We start from the raw sequence: 20,870 nt of genomic DNA, 5'->3' as shown, positions 1-20,870 counted from the left end.
TTAAAAATTATCTTGTATTTAAGCAGTTTTTCACCAAATTTACTAACAATTTTGTCTCTACTTTTGTTCATTTATATTATTATTTTTCAGTTCTGACACTCTACAAGTGTTAATATTCGTTTGTCCTACTGTTTTAGAGCTTCGCTTTTATGGATGTTGTCATCCATGCTTAATAAAACTTTAATTGTATAACAATACTCCAACATTTGTAATGCTTGAATTTAAAAATCATTAATTATGGGAAAATTGAAACTACTGATTTTGCTGTGCTAAATCCGGATATTATCATCCTTGTTTATTTCATAAAATCTTTATATTCCAAAACAAGGATGACAACATCCATAAGTAGCGAAGCACAAAAAATCAAGGAATTGAAAACGGACAAAATAAGTTGTAAAACAGTAGTTCATTGGCCATAAAAAAAGAAAAGAAAGAGAGAGATTAAGCAAAAAAATTAAAAGAAAATCACAAAACCTTTAAAAAAATAAGGTCAATGTTTTTTGAAGCATGAATCTTCAGCTGTCTATTTTTAATAGCAGCCGAGAAATTACATTACCTTAAAGCGTTATAAACTGACTGACGGACAAAGTGAATAATTGCGTAGCTTCGCTACTAAAAAAACATCAAAACAGTAAAAAAAAATGTTTAACTTTTCATTGTTTATTTGTTGAATAATTTATGAAAACTTTACAATGATTTGAATGGCATCTAGCAGATAATATAGAACTCTAAACTTCACAAACTGACTTTTTGGTCAAGTCCTATGTGGCGTAAAAAAGTCTTTTTTCTTTTTTTGAAATTTCCTTCGTTGCTCGTCTTAGGGTTAATTTTTTCAAAGAAAAATTTTTGGCCGCCATGCACTAACCCAGGTAAAATTTCCCCATAGGGGCATTTCTCCGGGGGTTAGAGACAAGTTCGGCTTCACTGTGTTGTCGCGACTATACAATAATAATGCTCTTGTTCCGAGGGGTTCGAGTGGGGGGCGTAATGGAGGGGTGTATTTATGAGATTGCGGGGAGTTGCGGGCAGTTTTGATTGGCACTTGTGGCAGTGTTTGATTGGTTTTGCTGGGTCAGATATCTCAACAGAATGTAGTCAGTTTTTATTATTTCATGAGGCAGAAAAAATAACGGGGGCGGCGGCGGGCTTACTCGGCCTTGGCGATGGTGGCGGCGGGGAGGACTCCCAAGGGGTATCCTGAAAATAGGGATTTAGATTAAAACATATTTTTGATTGGCGGATAAGTTGACAAATTAGATTCTATTTGTTTCCCTGTCTTTTAAAGAATTAAATTTAGATTTAATTTATGTAGCTATGTTTAGTGCCCTAGGAAAATGGGGATAGATGTTACAGCTTTTGGCCTACCTATTCTATTTACGTAATAGTTGCGCGAAAGAGAAAGGGAAGAGAGAAAGAAACACCATAGAAAAATGAATGGGGTTTTTCCTGACGTCAATAGAATAGGTAGACCAAAAGCAGTGGCGGCTATCCCCATTTTGCTAGGGCACTACAGACAGCTACAATTCTAAATACTAATTGAAATACAAAGAAAATAAACTTACCGGCGTAGGCATAAGCGGGGGCAGCGGCGTGGACAACGGGAGCAGCGGCATACTGGACGGGGTAAGCTACGGGGGCAGCGGCGTAAGCAACGGGAGCGGCGGCGTAGGCGATGGGAGCGGCGGCACCCTCGATGTGAACATAAGCCTCAGGGGCGATCTCGGCGTGCACGTAGGCCTCAGGAGCGATCTCCTCGTGGACGTAAGCCTCAGGGGCGATCTCCTCATGGACGTAGGGCTCGGCAGCGATCTCCTCATGGACATAGGGCTCAGCCTCGATATCCTCATGGACATAGGGCTCAGCCTCGATCTCCTCATGTACGTAAGCCTCGGCGGGGATCTCCTCATGGACGTAGGGCTCGGCGGCGAGTTCCTCATGGACGTAGGGCTCAGCAGCGATCTCCTCATGAGCATAGCCCTCGGCTACGGGGTACAGCTGGCTGTAGGCAACGGAGGGATCGTAGGTACCGGCGTACACTCCAGCAACAGGGGCGATAGCAGCAGCATAGGGCTGGTGGGCGTAGGCGATGGTGGGGGCGGCGGCGGCAACGTGGGGAGCGGCAACAGTGTAGCCTAGGCCAGGGGCGGCAGCGGTGTAGCCATAGGCGTAGGGATAGGCATAGGCACCACCGTAGTATCCGGCGGGCAGAACAGCGGCGCTGGCGGTGGCGGCAAAAGCCAAAAGAGCAACCTGGAATTATAAAGATTATTAATATTTAAGGATGGGTTAATGAAGTCAGTAATGAACAATTAAGGTGTGCTTTTAAAGTCTTTGCATGAAGATAAGACATACTAATTAAAAGTTAATATCTAAAATTTTGGGATAGGCTAGTCCATACAAAAGAATAATTTTCTCAAAAAAATGTTGACCATTCTCAGAGTAAAAAAAGTCATAATTAGATGTGCTTACAAAATGACAAAAAAGTATTGTGTAATAGCCAAAAAAGTCTTTTAATTTTAGATTCAAACATCACAAAACATAGTTATTTGCGGTTGGAAAGTCGTAAAGCTGCACATATCATAGTAATAGAGTAGCTTTGCTTTGTAAAATAAAAAAACTTCTGTTGTTTTTGTGGGTTTCTAATTTTGAAGGCTCTTTGTCTGATTTGTATTAAGATTCAATTCTGTTTGATTAATGAGAGAGTAGGTTGATAGATAGATAATAAGATAGTTAGTAAGCTAGATAGATGTATAATAAGCTAGTTTGTAATATAGATAGATAGATAATAAGCTAGTTTGTAAGGTACGTAGGTAGATAATAAGCTAGTTTGTAAGATAGATAGATAGATAATAAGCTAGTTTGTAAGATAGATAGATAGATAATAAGCTAGTTTGTAAGATAGATAGATAAATAATAAGCTAATTTTTAAGGTACGGAGATAGCCAGATAGATCATAAGCTAGTTTGTAAGAAAGATAGATAGATAGATAGATAAGCTAGTTTGTAAGGTAGATAGATAGATAATGAGCTATTTTGTAAGATACATTGATAGAGAGCCAAATATATAATAAGTAGGTTTGTAAGATAGATAGATATATAATAAGCTAGTTTGTTAGGTACGGAGATAGATAATAAGCTAGTTTGTAAGGTAGATAGATAGATAATAAGTTAGTTAGTAAGGTAGATAGATAGATAATGAGCTAGTTTGAAAAGTAGACAGATAGATAATAAGCTAGCTAGTAAGATAGATAGATAGATAATAAGTTAGTTTGTAAGATAGATAGATAGATAATAAGCTAGTTTGAAAAGTAGACAGATAGATAATAAGCTAGCTAGTAAGATAGATAGATAGATAATAAGTTAGTTTGTAAAGAAGATAGATGGATATTCAAATATATAATAAGCTAGTTTGTAAGATAGATGGATAATAAGCTAGTTTGTAAGAAAGATAGATAGATAGATAAGCTAGTTTGTAAGGTAGATAGATAGATAATAAGCTAGTCTGTAAAGTAGATTAATAGATAATAAGCTAGTTTGTAAGATAGATGGATAGATAGTCAAATATAAAATAAGTAAGTTTGTAAGATAGATAGATAGATAATTAGCTAGTTTGTAATGTAGATAGATAGATAATAAGCTAGTTTTAAGATAGATAGATAATAAGCTAGTTAGTTTGTAAGATAGATAGATATATAGTCAAATAGTTAATAAGCTAGTTTGTAAGATAGATAGATAGTTAAGGCAAATAGAGAGTAGGCTAGTTTGTAAGGTAGATAGATAGATAGTTTGAAAATAAGGTAAATAATAAGAAAGATAGCCAGATAGGAAATCAGATAGAAATTAATAGTAATGAAATAGATAGATAGATATGAATTCTAGTGAAATAGATAGATAAATAGATTATACATTTATAAAAAAAGACAAAAATACATTTCCGAACATTTGTTGGGACAATATTTCTTTATTGAATTTTGATTGTTTGGTTACAAACTCGTAGTGTCCAAACTTTTCAACCAATATTTTATTGATCATTGTCTTATCCCTTGATATCCCTGGAAGTGTTGCCACTTGATCAAGATAAATTCCAAGACCAAAGAAAACCAAAAACAAGTTCTTAAATCAATTTTAAGTATGTCCCTTCGAAAAAGCTAATTTCTCAAAATAAAACTGAGCAAACACTTTAATATGCAACTAGTGCTGCTTGGCCGTTTTAAAGATTTACAAGGAAAAAAATAGGATGTTTTAAGTGGTCAATTTAGGAAGTATCCCCTACCCCCCTTAGAAATAGAAAAAAAAATTTTAGAGAAAATAGCCTAAAACCTTTCCAAAAATAATAAAATATCCTTTTAAAAAATACAGCCATTTCCAAAATCTTATCATACATACATCATATATACCATTTAGATACTTTAGTATGTGATGTTGAAATATCAACATAAACGGCTAAGAATTTTCACAGTAATGAAAAAACGTACTTTTTTAATTAAATAATTTAAGTATAGCCACTAGTTCAACAGGAATTTGACTTTTTTTTAACAAGGGCGTGTACAAGTGGTGGTTTCATCACACTCACTTCAAAGAAAAAGCATGTCTTAAACTTTTTTTTCACATTGAATACATGAAAAATATAGCAGATAAATTATTATTGCACTAATATATGCCCCTCCCCATTCCCCCAATTTTATTTCCAAAATTAAGAGAGCGGGTACATTAATTTATCCTATATTGTTTTATCACTGAAGAATAAACATTTCAAGTTTAAAACTAACGAAAAAAGGTTTAATTTGACTGAATCATTAAGATATTTAAATTGATTAAAAAAAGATATTTGGTCCGGTTTTTGAAATTTTGAAAATAAGCCGAGGTCACAAATGAGAAAAGGTTTTGAGAGTTAGGTTAGGTTTTCAAGTGATCCTAAGGGATAAGACAATGGACAATAAATTGATGTACATCCACAATGATAATGAATAAAATTACCCCTTCTGTAGATTGAGATTATTGGTGGGAAAGTTTGGACAGTGAAGATTTGTACATAGAAATACGCATAGTTTAATAAACCAACGAATGACAAAACTTTTGTTATTTTAAAATTCAGGTTAATCTATCTGTTAAATTTAAGACTTGGGCTTTAAATGATCATTAACCAAAAAGTTGATGCGACCAAAACTATTTTATCTTCTGTTATCTGTCCCCAAAGATCTTAAGAGAAAGCTTGGAAAAACTAATTAAGCGAGTTTTCGTTATTTTTTTAGTTTTTATTTATCTAAGTTCTTTTTAGGTTTGATCAGGATGTTGAGACAAAAAATATTTATCACGTGGAAATAAAACAATCGCTCGTAGATTTTCGACTAAATTTCAAACATTTTCAATTACAAAGGAAGCACACAAAAAAATCATGTATGGGCAAACTGAGTTATAGAGCAGATTTTCGGTGGTCATAAATATGATAGAGAACGAGAGAAAAATATAGGATTAAAATAATAGGAAATTACAAATCTTTAAAAAGATATTTCTGTCTTTAGTGGCATGACCAATGGACTAACAGACCAAGTAAATATCAATCACATATACCACATGACGAAAAAAAAACAATGCATACGATGGGCGGAATGACCAACATACTGAGTGAGTTATAGAGTAGCTCCGCTACTTAAAATTAAAGGATCGATATTTGTTACAAAGCCTATTATATATTTGATTTTCAATTGGTGTGCTCTTAACTTTTCTACCTATCAAAACAAGTATTTTAGGTGTACAAAAAACATTAAGTAATAATCTTATTAACTGTTGAATTTTAGCTCATTGAGATCTCGCTAATTGCCAAGGCTGTCTTATATTAAAATTTAGGTTTTGGATGGTTTATGGCTATTTTACTGCCCGCACTTAAGTATACTTCCCTAAACGCTAAGGGCACAGACGCTATTTATTTTACTTGGAGGAGAAAATGACGATTAAATTAGTCTAAAACATATTTTAATCCCAAACATAATGAACTACCAAATGCAAAGTTTTACTTCAAAAAGATTGGTTATCGCCAATTGTCCTATATCTGTATTCCTATTATATAAAACAGTAAGGATTTTGTATCTGTAGGTAAAGATCTCGGAAAATGCTGCAGTCCTCATTGGATTTACTTTTTAGGGAAACATTTTAAATGTCTTGAAAGTGGTTTTAAGCTATTTTCATAACCCCCTAGAAGCTAAGGGCGAAGCAAATAGTTTAATAATATAGTATTGTACTATATAATTTATATTTATGGATTTATTATTTATCACTTCGAGTTTTTCCAATTTTACTTCACAAAGAAAAAGTAATTTCGAATTGTTTGATGATAAAAATTTTCTCAGAGGGAGGGGTTTTCTTTGTTCGCTGAATGGTCAATATATAACACACAGGCTTACAGGGATAAGATAATGAAGGGTAAATTCATCTTCCCCCCAAACCCTAATAAGAAATATTCTTTGTATAGCTTATAAACAGGAAATTTAAGGTGTATGTTGATTTTTTTTCATTGTCTTATCCCTTCCCCTATAATAACTTCGCATCTGTTAAAAATAAACAATAAAACTTCACTTAACATATGTAAAAATTCAAATATATGATAAAATTAACCCATATAATTATAAGAGAAACCAAATTTTTGAAATTTTTTTTTATTCAAGGTCAAATTGTGTGTTAAGACATATTTAGTAAATGTATATTAACTTACGAAGGATTTCATGTTTAGCTACTAATTCTCTGCTGAAGATGCGAGACAACTAATGCTAATTTAACGGAACACGTATTTATACAGTGCGCCACAAGGGGGGGCGTGGTGCACCCTCCCAGCCCCTAAAACACTCAACAACCATCCTATAAACAAGGGTGTTATACAAAAGGGGGGGGGGGGTGTAAGAGAGAGATTCATGCAACTTTTAAGGCAAGGAGAGACATAGAGAGAAAGCCCTTTTTTTAAGATGTTACAATTTTAGAAGAAATAATATTTACGAGAGGTAGAACGCAAGGGGGGGGGGGTGGTTGAATGACGCTGTGGTGGTGTAGAGCCGCCCGCCCGGGGCGTGGCTCAATAAGGTCAATTTCAACCAAAACAGCGGAGAAGAGAGAAAAGAAGACAGGCGCAACACAACTTCGAGTTCAAGTCCAGTTTTACTTTTTCACACAAACACACACACACACAAAAAACACACAGACACACACAATTGAAGCTTTGAACTCCTTTTTACATTTTCTCTCCCCCCCCCCCCCCCAACTCAATTTTCTAAACTCCTAAAACTGACCAATCACCCCCCCCCTCCCAAACTACTTTCTTACAAAATTTTCTAAGGTGCACAATTGTTAATTTTTTCTTGAGAGCTGGTTGCTGGAAGGGTAGTATACTTTTTCTCCCCCTCCCCCCCTCTCAAACTTTTTCCAGGAGAAAATTGCAATAGAAAATTCTTTACTCTACTCCTGTCTGGCATAATAGATAGATAGATAAATAGATAGAAAGATCTATAAACACTTACATTACAAGAGAGAAAAAAATGCTTCAAAAGGGGGAAAAGAGAAAAATGTTAAACATTTTAGGAAATGCTTAAAAATAAAAACTTTCAAACAATTGCGTCTGTTAAGATTTTGAAGAATTTTTGGAGGAAAAATTATAAGATAAAAAAAGTTTATAAGAAAAACTGGAATCTAATTTTAATTGTTGATATTTAAGAAAGTTGAATTATTCGTACTGTGCTACTTTCAAATAAACTTATAAAACAAGATTTTCTTATAACAAAAGATTAAAAAGAAGTATTTTGAAATAAAACCATTTTACGTTGCAGTTTAAATCTGATTTTAGTCCATGCACTAGTAAAAAAATATCAAATTTATTTTCAAAACCTGTTGCTTCGCCCCAAGCCTTGGGGACTTTGAGAGCATGAAAATTGTTCAGTTTCCGAGATCTCCTTTGGGCAGACACACAGACAAACATCTATTTACTTTAGAAATAAGAAAAAAAGCAACATTTTTTGAATTATTTCAAGTTTATTTTGCATAATAAATACACACATTCTCAATATACTGATATTATCATTTTTTTCTCTTTTCATGAAAAAAAATGATAGACATATAGGTAAAAAAGAGATAGATAGATAAAGAGAGAGAGAGAGAAGACAAACAGTAGAACTCAAATTCTAATTAATATCTCACAAACTGACTAGATATTTACATAATACATAGTCCTATGTGCTTTCACAATAAGATCAAAATGTTGCACTTTTTGTTGTAGTTGTAATTGTTGCCATTTTTTTGCGCTGCTTTGTCAGGCGCGCACTCTTCCTGCCGAGGACTGGTTTTTTGATTGTTGAAGAGGTTGCGGTTATAATATATACTGTGGTGATATTATACACTCCAGCTTTGCATCTTGCATTACTTGTTGTGTCATATAGGTAGATAGATATATATAAAGGGAAAGAAAAAAATTTTCTACAGAAATATTTTGAGATTAATCCCTGTATCCCTGGGTACGCAGAATGAATATTTTAAAATCTTAGGTTAGGTTGTCATCTTCTTAGTAGTGGTAGGCGGCGTTGGCGGCGTACACACCGGCGGGGTAGGCAGCGGCGGCGTAGGCGGGGGCAGCAGCGGCATAAGCAGCAGGAGCATAGGCAGCAGCGGCGGGGGCGGCGGCGTACACACCAGCGGGGTAGGCGGCGGCAGCGTAGGCGGGAGCAGCATGAGCATAAGCGGGAGCAGCGGCGTAGGCGGGGGCAGCAGCATAAGCGGCGGCGGGGTAGGCGGCAACGGGGGCAGCGGCGATCACGGGAGCGGGCACGGTGTGGATGTAGGGCTCGGCGGGAACCTCAACGTGGGCATAAGCCTCAGCGGGGATCTCTTCATGAACGTAAGCCTCGGCGGGGATCTCCTCATGAACGTAAGCTTCGGCGGGGATTTCTTCGTGAACGTAGGCCTCAGCGGGGATTTCCTCATGAACGTAGGGCTCAGCTTCAATCTCGGCATGGACATAGGGCTCGGCCTCAACCTCGGCGTGGACGTAGGGCTCGGCGGCGGGGTACAGCTGGCTGTATCCGACGGAAGCATCATAGGCACCGGCGTATACGCCAGCATAGGGGGCGACAACACCGGCGGCCAGAGGCTGGGCGGCGTATCCGGCGGCGTAGGCGGGAGCAGCGGCGTAGCCATGAGCATAGGCAGCAGGGGCAGCGGCGGCATAACCGTAGCCGGCGGCGGCGGGGTAGCCGTAGCCGTAACCGGCATATCCAGCAGGGGCGATAACGCTGGCTCTAGCCATGGCAACAAAAGCAAGGGCGGCAACCTAGAAATAATTCGGATATTTTTCAATCTATATATAGGATGTATATAATATATTTTATGCGTTTATCTGATTAATTTGCGCGGAGTTTTTTTTAGATCAGTCTGTGTGCAGCGCAATTTAATAGCAAGTTTTAGTCCATCAAGTAAGGAGGGGGTGTGCATTCATGACCGCAAAACTTCACATTAGTGTTTTAAATTCCCAAAAAGACACAAAAACAAAAATATACGGGGTGTAAAATAAAATTGAAAAAAGGGTTAATTTTAAAAAAAAAACTTGAAGGAAAAATGAGAGGGCAGAAAATATCCTAAAACCATACCCACACAGGACCAATTTGAAGCACTTTTGTAAAGGAGAACCATATCGGTTCAGCGATAAGCGAGATCCTTCGCTACAGACAAAAAAAGCTTACTACTTTATGTAATGAGATGTAATACATTAACAAAAAAGAAGGCACCCCTTACAAATGACATAATAGGAAAGAATTTAAATTGTGTATAATGGAGGCTAAAAAAATTGTAGATATAATTTAGTAACCAAACCAGCAGGGATACGGGGATAAGTCAATGGATAATAAATCAATGTTTCCCTCAAATTATAGTATATGAAATTCTGATGTTGTAAAAATTGAAAGAAAGAATGGAATGAATATTAATTTATTTGCAATTGGCCACTCCCTCCCTGTAAAAGCTGGCTAAGACAGACAAGGAAGCAAAGTTAAAAATGCAAAAAAGTAAATTCAGACGGCGGGTTTTAGAATACTGGATAATAATAAAGTAATTTAAAACAAAGAAAAATTGAAAGCTTAACGTTTGAATGTTTTTTAGGGCAATATAGATGATTAAAATGTTTCAATAATATAAAGAGAGAAAAGGTTACTTTAAGATTTTGAAACTTTACTGATTTTTACTGAAATAACTAGATGGCTAACTATGTATACTAAAATAACTTCTAAATAATTATTATAAATAACTTATTATTATTATAATCAATAATGAATAACTTACAAAAGACTTCATTGTGAAAGATTATATGAATTGCTACTACTGTGAGAACTCAACTGATTCTACCAAACCTAATGTCGAATATTTATAGTAAAATATCAAAATCTGACCTTTCGGCCTGCGTCAAGTGCGTCCGCCAGGGTCGTTTCCAGATTTGCCAGATTTGAAGGGGGGGGGGGGTTGCATTTTACTTACGCCCCCCCTGGTCCCCACGCGATATGACCACACAATGATGCACCCGGAGTAGAGGTTGACATTTAATTTCTTGTTTTACATGACTTTACTTTACTCTTATTATCCCAGGGATTTCGGGGGATAAGACAATGGGAGTTTAATTACTCTGCCCCCCAATTTCATTCTGCCTTTGATAATATTTTTTGGGGAAAGAAAGTGATGTAGATTAATTTCACCCCCAATTATCCCTCCCTTCCTGAATACTACCTCAGAGGTATAACCCCCCCCCCCGCTTCACCTCCTAAACCCTCCTTCGTTAATTTTCATTAGTTTCTTTACCATTTTACTTGAATGAAAAAAAGAACAAGAATGCATTTGTCCAAAAAAATCTAAATTTCTATAAAAAAATAGCCTCAAACCAAACTGTATTTTGTATAATCCATCTCTTAAAATTATGCACCCATCGATCCAGTGGTTTATGAGATCTTATTAGACACACACACCATGCATAATATACATTTAGCTGTACAGGGATATTAAGGGATAAGACAAGATAATAATAAATTGATGGATGGAAGATTGAAATTATTGGTGGAAAAGTTAGACATTGTTAGTTTGTACAAACTAATCAAGATTTTTCCCAAAGTTCCCAAAGTTTTAAGACATTAAATGAGAGAAGGTGTTTATAAAACTTTGGGGCCAGTATAATTTGCAGTCTAATGTCCCCTCCCTCCCTGAGAATATAGGTTAGTATACCAGGGAGGAAGGGGATATTGGGATGTTTATTACACTAGTCCCCAAAGTTTTATATTTTTCTTTGATTTTGATTGGTTGGTTCATTTAGTTGAGTGTCCAAACGTTTCAGTCACTATTACTAATCCCAATCTACAGAAGGGATAGTTTTGTGTATCATCATTGGGGATGTATATCAATTTATCTGCCATTGTATTATCCATATATAGATCCTTGGTAACAAAAAAGACAATAATGATTATAGAAGTGCTTTGTTCGTTTTTTCGCCCTCTCACACATACACAAGTTTACCCCCACATATTTTCACCCCCTATCACACACACACACACACATACACACAAAAAGTACACACATACTTATCGACCCACAAACTAGTTTTTTCATTAAGAAATTTTTTTAGGTTAGGTCTCTTATGGTATTTTCTCATTAAATTTTTGGGTCAATTTCTCATTCTTTTAGTGAAACCAACTACACTTTAATTAGGTTATTGGATGTATAGATAGAATAATATAAATACTTTGATAGATGAATTGATAGATAAATAGATGGATGACTTTTTGGGATAGATAGATAGATTAATTTATTTTGTGGATGTAAATACGAATAGATTGTATAGCTAAATATTTAAATAGATAGTTTTAAGAATTGATAGATGGATTAATAGATAAATAGATTATTTTAAGAATGAATAGATAGATTAATAAATAAATAGATGGTTATAATAATGGATAGATAGATTAATAGATAAATAGATGATTTTAAGAATGGACAGATAGATTAATAGATGGATTTAAGAATAGATAGATATATTAATAGATAAATAGATGGTTTTAAGAATGGAAGGATAGATTAATAGATAAATAGATGGGTTTAAAAACGGAGAAAAAGATTGATAGATATATGGATGGAAAGATTGAGAGATAATTGGATAAATAGATAGAAAGTAGATGGATAGATAGAAAATATATGTGTTCAAGAATGAATAGATAGATTAATAGATAAATAGATAGTTATAAGAAAGAATAGATAGTTTAAGAGATAAATAGTTTGCTTGAAGAATGGATAAGTATAGATACATATATGGTTTTAAGAATGGATTGATAGATTATTAGATAAATGGATGGTTTTAAGAATAGATAGATAGAATAACAGATAAATAGATGGTTTTAAGAATAGATAGATAGATTGATAGATAGATAGATGGTTTTAAGAATAGATAGATAGATTAATAGATAAATAGATCAATAAATAAATATAGATATATAGATAGAACTATAGATAGCTTTATATTATTTATGAATAATATCATACTTGTTGACTATTAAAATAGATTGAAAGTGGTTTAAGCAAGGATATCATAACATCAGTTGGGAGGATAACAAAGTTTATATGTCTTAAAGAATACGCTTTAACTTTCTTTATTAAGCTTTTTATGTTGTCGATAAAAAATTATGTCATACTGGCCTACTATTGGTCAATTAAATGTTAATTTGTCTGACATTGTTAATTTAGTCTGTGTATTGGTCTATAATTGGTCATTTGTATTGTATGACGTCATTTTTATAGGCTCTAGAGTCTAAAATAGCTTCTAAATTTGTTTCTCTGTTCGTCAGTCCATAACGCTTGGGAAAATGTGATTTATTGGCTGCGATTTAAGATAGTGAGTTGAATCTTCTGGTGTAGATTTCCTTTTTCAATGAGCAAAATTAATAAAAAAAACTTTACATTACCAATTGTATTCCCCCCTCCCCCCCAGCCCCCCCAATAAAAATATGAAAATATATAAAAACAAAGATCTATTAACACCCTATATATTAGTTAAAAATCGATGTTGCACCAGATTTTATTGATAAAGTGATGCTCGCAGCTGGCTAAAATAACGATACCCACCATCCAACCCCTTACCTCATATCCTCTCTTCCTATTGGATAAAATTTTCCCCTGCCAATAAATCCTTTTACACAAATTTTTCAACTTTAAAGAGAATAGAAATATGATCAACCACCTAACCCTAAAAAGAAATGGTAAAATCAAGTTAGCCTAAATAAATAGATCAAGTTTATTTAATTATTACAGTTTTGCATTCAGAACTTTTTTGTCATCGGAATCCTTTTTAAATATCCTTCTCTTTGTTTCTTAAATAAATAAGGATGACAATATCCATAAGAGTGAAGCTTTAAAACGGTAAGACAAACGAACATTAACACTTGTATAGTGTAAGAACTGAATAATCAGAATATAAATGTATAAAAGTCGAACGAAAAAAAATTGTAAGTAAAGCTGCTTAAATATTGTTTAAGGACATACTTACATTTTTAGGGCTTGATTAAAGAGATGCTTCGCTTCAAATCAGACCAATCAGATAATTTATCGCATACAAATTTGATGTTAAAAAAGTTAAAAAGCAACATGTTTAAAATAGATGGACGTACGGACTTTCTGGTAACGATTATAGAGTTGCTTCGCTTTCTAACTCGTACCTAACTCCTATAGGTATCATCATGCAAAGTTTGAAATCGATAGGACAATTTCAAAATGCCTAAATTAACGCAAAGAGCTATCAGTTACGCTTTTAAAAAGAGGCATATTGAGACGATAGCTACTTCACTATCTAACTGATGCAATATTTACATTTATTGCAAATTTGTTATATAACATAGTACGTCCTAATTTTTATTATTATTTCCGAATTTATATCTTGTCTAATACTATCATATAAAGTAGTAAGGTTTTTTTTGTCTGAGGCAAGGGCGTGCAAAGGGTTTTGTAAGGGTGGTGAGCAAAGTACACCCAGAAATTTGACACCCTATTTACGATTTTTGACACATCAATTAATCCAAAATCAATTGGGGAGGGGGTCAGCTTCAGCGTGGAGTATTTCTCTGGGAAATGATAAAGCTTCACTGTAAAGAAGAATCATGTCAATCCAGCGATTACAAACTCATACACACAGACATAAGGACATCCTTTTGTTTTTAAATAAGGGTAAACTTTTACTTTTTCTTAGAAATTCCAAATCTTTAGGCTGCCCTAATTCTTTTTATCATTAAAAAATATTTTAGTCGGAGCCTTTTTTTATGTTGAAAGTTAAATTTTGAAGGTATTTATAAAATGTTCAGTAAGTCTTTCTATACAACGATGTAATGATCTTAATGATTTTTAACCAGGTATCTTAAGGGATAAGACAATGGGCTAAAATTGATATACATCCCTAAGATGATAACTAAATAACCTCTTTTGTAGATGATTATTGTTGGTTGAAAAGTTTGGACACCAAAAGTTAAGAACCAACTAATCAAAATGTAATAAAAGAGACCCAAGTTTTTGAGGCAACCAATAAGATGACACGGTTTTAAAACTTTGGGTACTAATGTAATTTACAGTCCAATGTCCCCTTCCTCCCTGTTTGTTTAACCCACTTTCTTACTTTCCTTGGTTCGAAACCCTTTTCATCAATAAATGTGTAAGTTTCACGGCCCTAATCAAAATCATCGGTCAAACTTTTTTCTAAAACTAAATACTTCTACTTATTAATACTGGATTGTTTTAATTCATCTACTTTTTATCTTCTGTTGAAGCTCACTTTCACTTTTTCCAGACCTATCTCTTTGCATGTTTATTAATACAAACATTGCATGATTTAAATTATTTGGAGTTTCCATCAAAGTAACTATCGATACATTAATCCTACCCCCCCCCCCCATTTCCTTTTAAAATAAATTTTGAATTTGTTGCGAATATTTTTCATATGCCTAACCGTTGGGGTGCTCTAAGACAGTAAGACACGATTACTCTAACCCTGCGATACTATCCAGTGCTCAATATAATCTAACTTAACCTAGCCTAAAGTAATATACAAACGAGATCCACCCCCCAACCTTATTTTTAATATTTTTCAAAATAAGGGGAGGGGGGTTTATGTTCTCGACTAGGCAGTTTACGGAAAAACGCTAAAAATCTGCTGTGTTAAAATAAGTAAGCAGTAAGTTGACATAAAATTTCAATGGTTTATGTCGACTATATGGCATTTAACAAAAATAGACATGGCTGACATAATATTGACATGTTGTTATAAGAGTTAAATTTTATGTTATTTACCTAGACATTATGAGCAATATCAAACATTGCTAGTATAAAATAATTTGTCTTTAAAATGACGCTATTCTAAAAATTTCTATATAACTAAAATATTCTCTAATATAAGAATGATTTCTGTTTGAAGCGTAAGATCTCGGTAACCGCTGAACAAATTAGGCTTTGCTTTTAGAAAAAATAATATATTTTAGTCATGAGCAATTTTCTGGGGGTGGGGGAGACTTAACCACCACCCGACCAAAAACATTTCTTTTAACTTTGGTCGCTGCCTTTGAAAACATACTCCTAAAAACCTCTTGGGGCTATTAGAATTTAGTATGTTGATATAATAACACCACGAAAGTTTGACAGAGTGCCCTTCCCCCCCATCTGATTGCCATGGTAATCAATTATTGGCAAAAATGCAATTGTCAGATTAAAGAAAACCAAGGACGATTACTTTCAAATGTTGCGAATTCAGGGATCTTAGGTGATAAGACAATGGATGATGAATTGATAACATTCTTAATGATAAACATGTTATCCCTTTTGTAGATAAAATTATCGGTTAAAAAGTTTGGACAATAATGATTTGAATCAAGATTACACAAAGTTTTCAACCAAATAACATTTTCTTTTCTTTGCCCTAAGAGGTAATTAAAGAAATAAAAAAAATAAGTACTACTGGAGCTGCCACCACTAATTTCAAATAATTATTATTTTTTTTTTTTTTTTTGGGGGGGGGGGGGTTGGGGTGTCAATTCCCCCAAGAAAATAGCCTAAAACCACCACAGGAGCATATTCACTGAAAAGCAGAATCCGATTGGTTCAGTGGTTACCGATATCTTAACGGAGGGACAGACAGACATACGGAAAGACATCAAGCTACTTTGTATTATTTTCATAAATTTCTATCTTGAATAGCAGACCAAAATATTAAATTTCCCCCATGTAGACAGACGAACGGAAATTCTAACTATAGAGTAACTTTGCTAGTAAAAGTAACTATTCATACTATATAGAAAGTGTCCGAAATAGTTTTTAATAAAAGAGTATTCAAATCCGGGGCGTTTCCAAAAGGTTGCGGTAATAAATATATTATTACTTGGATGTTGCACCAAATTTTCATGTACTCTAATAAATAGATACTCGCAGCTGGCTAAAATAACAATACTTTCTTTACCCCATCCCCTACCCTCCTATTGGATGAACGAACTGACCAATTGATGAGGTCCATATTAGCAAGCTAAATTGAGGACAAATTTCCCCCTGTCAATATATTCACGTATATCATATATCCATTGTTGCGGTGTACACATTATAAACATTTTTTCTTATCCGTAAAATGTTATCTTTTGCAAGTGCGTCAACAATTCGTATTTAAAAGTAACAGGATGTTTGTCTGTGTGTACTGAAGGATCTTGCTAACTGCTACACCGATATGGTTCACCTTTACAATAATGTTTCTGAGAGGTCCTGGAAAGGTTTTGGGGGCACGTACCACCCCCCGCCCAAGATAAATCACTCCTAGAAAAATAGTCCTTCATTTTAAATTTTTTTAAAGAACTAAAATGGGGGAGAGGGTTGACTTCACCCCTTCTGCCTCAAATACCCCTAGAGGCCTGATTTTAAACAATCCAAACTTTTCCACCAATATTTTTAATCTACACCATGGGTAATTTTGTTTATAATAATTAGGTGGTTTACATCACTTTATCGCCTACTGTCTTATCCCTCGAGATGAATGTGATTAAACTATTAAGTTTTTAATTCGCTAGGACCAGAAAAATAACCTAAAACCATTCAAAGAATTAAACATGTATCAAGAAAGAGTAAAACCAATGTAAAGCTTTCCTGTAAGTGATCAGTGAGATGTTATATTTAATTATACATGTTTATAAAATAGGACAAATTTAATACTATTTTTAACAAATATATTTTCTCTCGTTAAAAAATGGCAATTAAAATAATATTTCTATTTTTCACTGTGATTTATTTGGTGGCAATACTACTTTCTAATTCAAAATGTCCGTACGTCCATCAGTAAAACAAAATGTGTAAAATGTTAATATCTCAGTTGCTATTCAAAATAAACAACTAAAAGTTTTGGTGAAGATTCCCCTCATCTAATAGCATCCAGTATTTAATTTACTTGTTCGGTCGGTCTGGCGGTATAAAACTACAAAATACATTATTGTATCAAAGATCTAAAGGGATAAGACAATGGCCGAAAAATTGATGTACATCTCCAATAATAATACACTAAATTAATAATTTCGTGGATCACAATTGGTGGTTGAAACGTTTGGACACTCAACTTAATGAACAACTATTTAAAATTCAATAAAAGTCGCCAAATTTGTTAAGCCAACGAATAAGAAAACGTTATTTTAAAACAGTGGGGAGTGGGACAAGTGTAATAAACAGCCAATGTCCCCTCCCTCCCTTGGTTTCATTCCCTTTATTATGATCACTAAACATCTGAGGTGGGTTCTTAAAAAAATTTTGCCCCACTAATCGCTTAGTGGGGCAAAATTGTTTTCGTGAAAAATCCTCCAAAATCTACAAAAATTAAATAAAATCTTATGTTAATAAACCTTCTATGATTTTGTTTAATTTTTGTAGATTTTTAATGTGATTTTGGTGGATTTTTCACGAAAACAATTTTGACCCAAAAATCGATTAGTGGGACAATTTTTTTTTAAAAAGAATCCACCTCTGCTATATTTCCAATTAGTCCGTTTGACAATTCATGATTTTATTTGCTTCGCTGCTTTAAGATGTTGTCATCCCTGTGTATATTTTTCTTATTTTTAGTGACAGAAATCAACCAATTAAAAAATATTTTGTGGAAATTTCTCATAAAAAATTATAATTATTAACCGTGATTTGTACTTATATTTATAATTATATTAAGTAATCAAATTCTTAAGAAAATAAGAGACTTTATAGTTACATAACTTACAATTTAAAATTTGGATTTCTTATTTGAATACATTTAACTTTTTATAGCTTAAAACCTGTCCATAAAAAGCAAAAATCATCGGTTTTTAATGGATATACGAAAATACACACAGGCTTTTTTGCTTTAATAATTATCAGCGGCTACGCCCCTTGAGACTACTAGGTAAAATTGTTTAAATGGGGAGGGGGGTAAGTTAACCCTTCACTTTCATTTTTATGTTTTAAATGGTTAAATGGTGGGGGGGGGGGGGAGAAGGGAGGTAATTTTGTTCACTCCTCCAGAATATTGACCTATAAGAAGCTTCACTGTTAAGTAGAACCCTCCAGAAAATTGGCAACTAAAATTATTTTTTATTTTGTCTATAATAAGATGCATTCAGTATAACTTTTATCAATTTTTGAAATTTTATGTTCTTGTAATTTATTGGAAATGATGAAATCTTTGCTTTGATTTTCATCAACAAGACTTGTTTAACATAAAATATTTATTTCAGCAAATTAGGATTGCCTTTTTTTTCCTTGTAAAAATCGAACCTACTCTGTAAGTGTTGGTATCTGTCTAGACTTAAGAAACAGCCTAAAACCATCCTTTAACAATTAGGAATATTCCCTAAAACGTAGAGCCTAATCGGTGTAGCGGTTACATGGATCTTAAGATTCAGACAGACGGACATAAAATTTATATAGTTGTTACAAAAAAAAGGATTAATCCTTTTATAATTTTAAGGGAAGTTTAGTATTGTTCTAAAGTCTTTTTTTTTCATTATTGAGATTTCTTATAAACTTTCATTTTATTACATTTATACATAATGGCAGTAAGGCATTAAATTAAGACCAATTTACTAAATAATTAGATTAAAATCTAAAACATTCACCTAACGCGTGAAATGGCCTAATTCAAGTCTATCAGCGTTGCCGGATTAAAGAAAACCTTACAAGGTTGCCAAAATATGCTACATTTAAATTTAGCAGGGTTGCCATATCATTTCCATTAAAGATTTAACTTTAGCAGCGATGCCAACTCTATATTTTTCTTATTCAAGACTATCAGCGTTGCCGGCTTAACGTCCCTTAAAAACAGATCTTATGTATGGTTACTAAATTTTGATTAACCCATTAGTGCCGAGCGCCACTTTTATGGACCGATCGAGCTGAAAATCTCAGGGAAGCTTTATTATGGTAAAAACGGAATTCCAATTTTTTTGTTTTGCTCTAGTGGCGTGCACAGGAAAGTTGCAGGAAAACCCGGTTCGGCGCGAGTAAAGAAACCATTCGGCATTGATAACCATTTTTGGCGTTTTTTGGTGCTTTCCCCCGGCATTAAAGCCCGTTTTTGACCTAAATACCCGGTTATTTGGCCCAAAAAATTAAAAATGTAATTTTTGAATGTCCAAAGTGAGTTGTAGAGTAGCTAATACTACGATACAATCGGCAATTGAAAACTACATAACCTCATGTAATTGATAGAGCTACAAGTAAGATACAAAACGATTTATATCACATTTAGTGTTTTGGCTATAGGTGCCCCCCTTTTCAGTTAAAAAAGCCCGTTTCCTAGAAGTTTTAAAATTTTGATATTATATGTGGACGGGTATCTTTACTCGCGCTGAGCAGGGCGATAAAACTAGCGGGTATCTTTACTCGCGCCAAACCGGAGTTATATAGAACATAATTAAACGATAAAAAAATCATATAAAAAATAATAATTTGAATAAAACGATTTCACAAATGAATGTAGTTGCCAATAAACTTTAAATTTCACGAAAAAAATCACTAACTTTACTTCATAAACAAAAAAATTAGGAGGGGTATTTTAAAATCCCCTTTTTTTTCTTGGTTTTCAAATTTTGTTGAGCTATACCGGCAAACGGAAGTAAGCAAAACTGCCTGCTCCAGGGGGAAATGAAAACCAGGGTAGTAGAGGGGGGATTCATACTGAGAATGATGCAATCCTGAAACTGAGAACCGTTTTTTTTCAGCATTTTCTGGAACCGGGCGTTAAAAGCCGGTTCGTCACTAATGGGTTAACACAGAATTATCTTTACATTAAATTGCCATGATTAATAAAGTCTAACATAGTTATAATCTCATTATTTGAAATTTGTGAATTTTTAAATTTTGTTTATGAAAGAAAATATATATAAGTAACTTAAAAGAGAAGCATATAATGACAAAAATACAAATTCAAAGTTGTGATTTTGCCGCTTAAATTAACCAATCATATGTCTTTCATCTATAACTTCCAAAATTAACAAAGATTTATCATTGAATAGAATCAGTCACAGATTTTATGGCTGATGTCCTTTAATCAAAGGGGGAGGGAAGGTTAAAAAAAAGAAGCTTAAAATCATACTAAGATTTGAATTAAAAACAAAAAAGTTGCAAGGAATTCTTTACAAGAAATTTAGAAAAAAAGGCATTTAAGCATAAAGCATAAAAATCATAGGCAAGGACACCATATAATTATTTATATTTAATCCCTTTCAACATCATAGGCTTATTACGAAGAATGTGTCTTATCTCATTTATGAGTATATTTTCTAATCTGGCAACCTTACTTTATTAAAAATAATTACTAAAATGCGGCAACCCTTCCTTAAT

The 20,870-nt window shown here is 33.8% G+C and overlaps 2 protein-coding genes across 2 annotated transcripts; both read right to left on the bottom strand.

Annotated features, from left to right (window-relative positions):
* Positions 1 to 644: 644 nt before the first annotated feature.
* Positions 645 to 6,838, bottom strand: LOC145322922 (uncharacterized). Its single transcript, XM_080165286.1, has 3 exons — positions 6,709 to 6,838; positions 1,563 to 2,250; positions 645 to 1,197 (listed from the first exon to the last, which is right to left on the bottom strand). The coding sequence occupies exons 1-3, from the start codon at positions 6,718 to 6,720 to the stop codon at positions 1,148 to 1,150; spliced, it is 750 nt and encodes a 249-aa protein (XP_080021412.1). The 5' UTR covers positions 6,721 to 6,838; the 3' UTR covers positions 645 to 1,147.
* Positions 6,839 to 7,992: 1,154 nt separating this feature from the next.
* LOC145322921 (uncharacterized) lies at positions 7,993 to 10,420 on the bottom strand. The gene is made up of 2 exons (XM_080165285.1): positions 10,308 to 10,420; positions 7,993 to 9,303 (listed from the first exon to the last, which is right to left on the bottom strand). Exons 1-2 carry the CDS (start codon positions 10,317 to 10,319, stop codon positions 8,539 to 8,541), a joined length of 777 nt encoding a protein of 258 aa, XP_080021411.1. The 5' UTR covers positions 10,320 to 10,420; the 3' UTR covers positions 7,993 to 8,538.
* Positions 10,421 to 20,870: the final 10,450 nt, after the last annotated feature.

The sequence above is a fragment of the Acartia tonsa genome, chromosome 6 (assembly GCF_053477335.1).
Source record: "Acartia tonsa isolate MP-2025a chromosome 6, ASM5347733v1, whole genome shotgun sequence".
Taxonomy (NCBI): Eukaryota; Metazoa; Arthropoda; class Copepoda; order Calanoida; family Acartiidae; genus Acartia; species Acartia tonsa.
This window is presented reverse-complemented; position numbering and strand designations above follow the sequence as displayed.

Bases quoted from the DNA above. Each gene is read 5' to 3' on its own strand.
- LOC145322922 (XM_080165286.1), bottom strand. The intron at 1,198-1,562 runs GTAAGTTTATTT...CCCTATTTTCAG, and splicing joins CCCCGCTTATGCCTACGCCG to GATACCCCTTGGGAGTCCTC.